The 3633-nt window shown below is 33.6% G+C and overlaps 1 protein-coding gene across 1 annotated transcript; it reads right to left on the minus strand.

Annotated features, from left to right (window-relative positions):
- Window positions 1–1019: 1019 nt before the first annotated feature.
- LOC145043060 (HNH endonuclease) lies at window positions 1020–3234 on the minus strand. Its single transcript, XM_078991597.1, has 4 exons — window positions 2694–3234; window positions 1790–1828; window positions 1331–1415; window positions 1020–1232 (listed from the first exon to the last, which is right to left on the minus strand). Exons 1-4 carry the CDS (start codon window positions 3090–3092, stop codon window positions 1150–1152), a joined length of 606 nt encoding a protein of 201 aa, XP_078847723.1. The 5' UTR covers window positions 3093–3234; the 3' UTR covers window positions 1020–1149.
- Window positions 3235–3633: the final 399 nt, after the last annotated feature.

Below are 3633 nucleotides of genomic sequence, written 5' to 3' on the forward strand. Positions count from 1 at the left end.
AATGTTGTTGAACTAATAAAACAAAAATTATTGTCTACGAAAAGGTCCTTCAACGACAATATATATTTACCAACTTCACTATATTTTCTACATATTTCAATAATACCAATAATCCTGATTTTTTATAATTATTTTGCAATATCTCTATACAATTATATTTTCTTTATGCGCACCATGCGTTTAACGTGGGTCATAATCTAGTTTATATACTATATTAATAGACAGAATAGTGTACTTTGTATCGTTAAAGAATTTACCACAATATTTTGTATACTTTTATAATTTTGGTCCTTTTGTGTATACTTTGACAATTTTGGTCCTTGTAATTAGAAATTAATCACATTTCTTTTAATGTTTGCCACTTTAAGTCCATTTGATCATTTTTGCCTTCCTTTTGTCTATTTTTTCATCTTATTACTTATTTTTCATTACAGACTGGCCACACGTATTTTAATATTTCTCACTTTCATCCCCTTTGACCATATTGACAATCCTTTTGTCCATTTTCCGTCTAACGATTTGTACTTCCGTTTCGGGCTTCGTTTTGCCATTGGTTTCTCATCGTCATCCTTTGTCAATAAAACAAGACGTTTCAGTAACAACATGTTCAATAAACGTACAATAACAATTACAATGATGACTAGTGGTTCATCACGGGCTCATCCACTAATTGCATAATTAAATTACCCGGACAACCCTCACCTTTACACAGTTCATATTTGATACCTTAGATGAAAAGAGTACTCAAAAGATAACACTCCTTAGAACCACAAAAGGTCAATGATAATAACCTGATTTTGCAGCCTAATGGTGGAATCACTAGAGCTACAAAAGTGAATCTCCCACTTGTTATTAACTCTAGAGCCTTAGTGCTTGAATTAGGTATTTATAAAGTAGAATAAAAATCCCAAAGAAAGTGCTACTTCACCAAATCAGGGATCATCAACACAACATTTTTGGAACCTTATTTTCTTTTACTCCTTGTGAGACTAAACGAAAAGTCATGAAAAGAGAACCAATCAAATTAAAGTGAGATTTTCAAATATCAATATCATCAAAGTATGTTGATATGAATTACAATTCATACAATATATCTCATGAATTTGATATTGTATGATAAACAATGTATTACAAAAAAACACATCATAATCATTGCATGATACATCCTCCAGAATCTTGTCCTCTTCGAACATTACCATAGGCAGATAATTCAAGAAGATCCATATCACGCCCTACAAATTTTTTTCATAAAAGATAATGTCAATTTCAATCTTTTACCTTTTCTTTTAGTGGTAAATGATTAAGTAAACGATAGCGGTTAACATTGCACCTGAAACCCGACAGTAAGAACTTTTTTGAATAAGATCCGCTCTAGACATCTCCGTACGGTTCCCCTTGGATCGATTAACAGTTGCCTACAAACACAAGATTACTTAAGACTGTGTTTGGCAGACTGGCTGAAAAGTCAGCTTTTAACTGAAAAGCTACTTTTTAGCTGAAAAACTAGCTTTTGCATGATTAGCTAGCTGGTAGCTGTAAAAGTGATAGTGTTTGATAAGAACTAGCTGATAAGCGCCAAACACAGTTTGACGGTTGTTTGATAGTTGTTGATTGAATCAGACAAAACCTTTTATCAGACCCGGTGAAAGGCATATCAGGGACTTTTAACTGTGGTATCAAACAGTCTGAATCTGACCGAGTCAGTCCCAACCTCTTACTAGACCTGGTAAGAGGCATACCAAACAGCCGCTAAGTTTTTAAATTATAAGTGATAAAGATTTTTTGTTACCTGTAAAACTTGACAGTTTTCCAGTGTGCTTTTGCCACCCTGAAAGGTTAACAAATTTCAAACAAAAACACACATGAGATTATCTCAAAAGCTTCAAAAAGATAGGCAAATTAGATAACTCTTTGTGAAACCCATAAAAAATACAGTAAATAATTGGATTTGTTTAGTCTCATTAATATTATATATAGTCTTTTAGTGTCAATTGATTAAGATGACTTGTGTTGTTATTTAATAGCTTGAAGGATTGAAGTGAATTGCATTGTTTATCAATTGACGTCTTATTTTTTATTGAGTTTGGTAATTCATAATTGGAGGTTAAGTTGATTTTTTTTTTTTTTTTTTTTTTTTTTTGGATATGAATAGGGTCTTTGACCAAAATTTTAAACACTAAAATTTCAAAGGTTGTTTGGGGGGAATTCAAACTTAGGGTTTTTAAGGAGGAACTAATTACGAAGACTGAGTATAATATTTTGGAAATCATTCATTGTTCTGTTAAGCTATTTTGACTTTTTTGAAGCTATCAAGTTTTGACTTTTTGAATTTTGAAGGTGATTATGAAGATTGAGTATTTTGAAACATATCAAGTTTTATTAATTAATTTTGACCTCCATTTTCATCTGTGGGAAAGGGTGTTAATACAAACATACTCCAAGAGACAAGTAAATGTTGACCAAACTTCAGTTCGATTTTACAATACAGATTCGCATTGTCAAACAAATTGTATTCGATCATAAAAGAATTGAAAAATAAAAACAGCAGACGCTGTTAACAACTTGAAAAATTTAGACTTTGAAATTCACAGAAAGATTATCATATTGTAAGAAATGAAAGCGTGCATTATCATCAATTTGAAGTAAATCATTTTAATTTATGATTTCACACAACAATTAAAGTAATTAAATACCTTGGAGTAAGGAAGAATGTGGTCGTAATCATGGCAGAGACAACCAGGACAACCAACGAGCTTACGAAAAATAGTGTTGCCAAGAGGGTCTCGACGCCATCGATCTGGATCCCTTCCTTTGATTTTCTCGGCTTTCTCCCAGCATTGCTGCTTTACACTGTAGGGGAAACTCCTAGGGTTTGAGAATTTGTCTTGTGGAGAGATAGTTAGGTCATGGAGGTAAGTAAAGTCGTCGTCTCCGGTGACAAATTGGGCGTCGATGACAGAGGCGGAAGGAGGGGAACCAGAACTGCTGGATGACGTTGTTGGTGCAAGTCCGGATGAGGTGGTGGGGGAACGGTGGTTTCTCGTCGGAGACGATGAGTAACTCCTACGTTTACCCTTGTTTCTTGAATTCATCTTCTTTGCTTGGTAGTTTCGTGCCCTAGTCTATGGCTACTGGTAGTGTGGCGGTGTACATTTTGTTATGCAGAAGAAAATTCTGGTTTTAGTCGATTTACGAAATTATGACCCACGGAAATGGATGTGATGTATTTTCTATGAAAATGATTAAATCTTGGATAACACGTAATTAATTGGTGAAAATTATATTAATATAATGAGTGATATAGTTTGGGATAATGACTTACACCCCGCATCTTGTAGCAAAGAAAAGAAAGGTAAGAGAAAAGAAATAAAGAGAGAAAAGATGAGAAAAGAAAGGAAAAAAACTTGAAAGGAAAATTAATCATTTTATTCTTTCTTTTCGAATCCTTCCAAATCGGAAGGAAAGTTAGGAGGGAAAATGATTGTTCTACTTCCTTCCTTTAATGAAACTCGGGAGCACCAATCTCTCTTGTTTTCCTCTCATTTCCTCTCATTTCCTTTATTTTCTCTCCTTAAGCTCAACTCAGGAGCGGGGTTTTAGAATAAGTTTCAAATTTGATCAAAGAAACACCAT

Source organism: Lactuca saligna, chromosome 4 (assembly GCF_052625555.1).
Source record: "Lactuca saligna cultivar CGN05327 chromosome 4, ASM5262555v1, whole genome shotgun sequence".
Taxonomy (NCBI): Eukaryota; Viridiplantae; Streptophyta; class Magnoliopsida; order Asterales; family Asteraceae; genus Lactuca; species Lactuca saligna.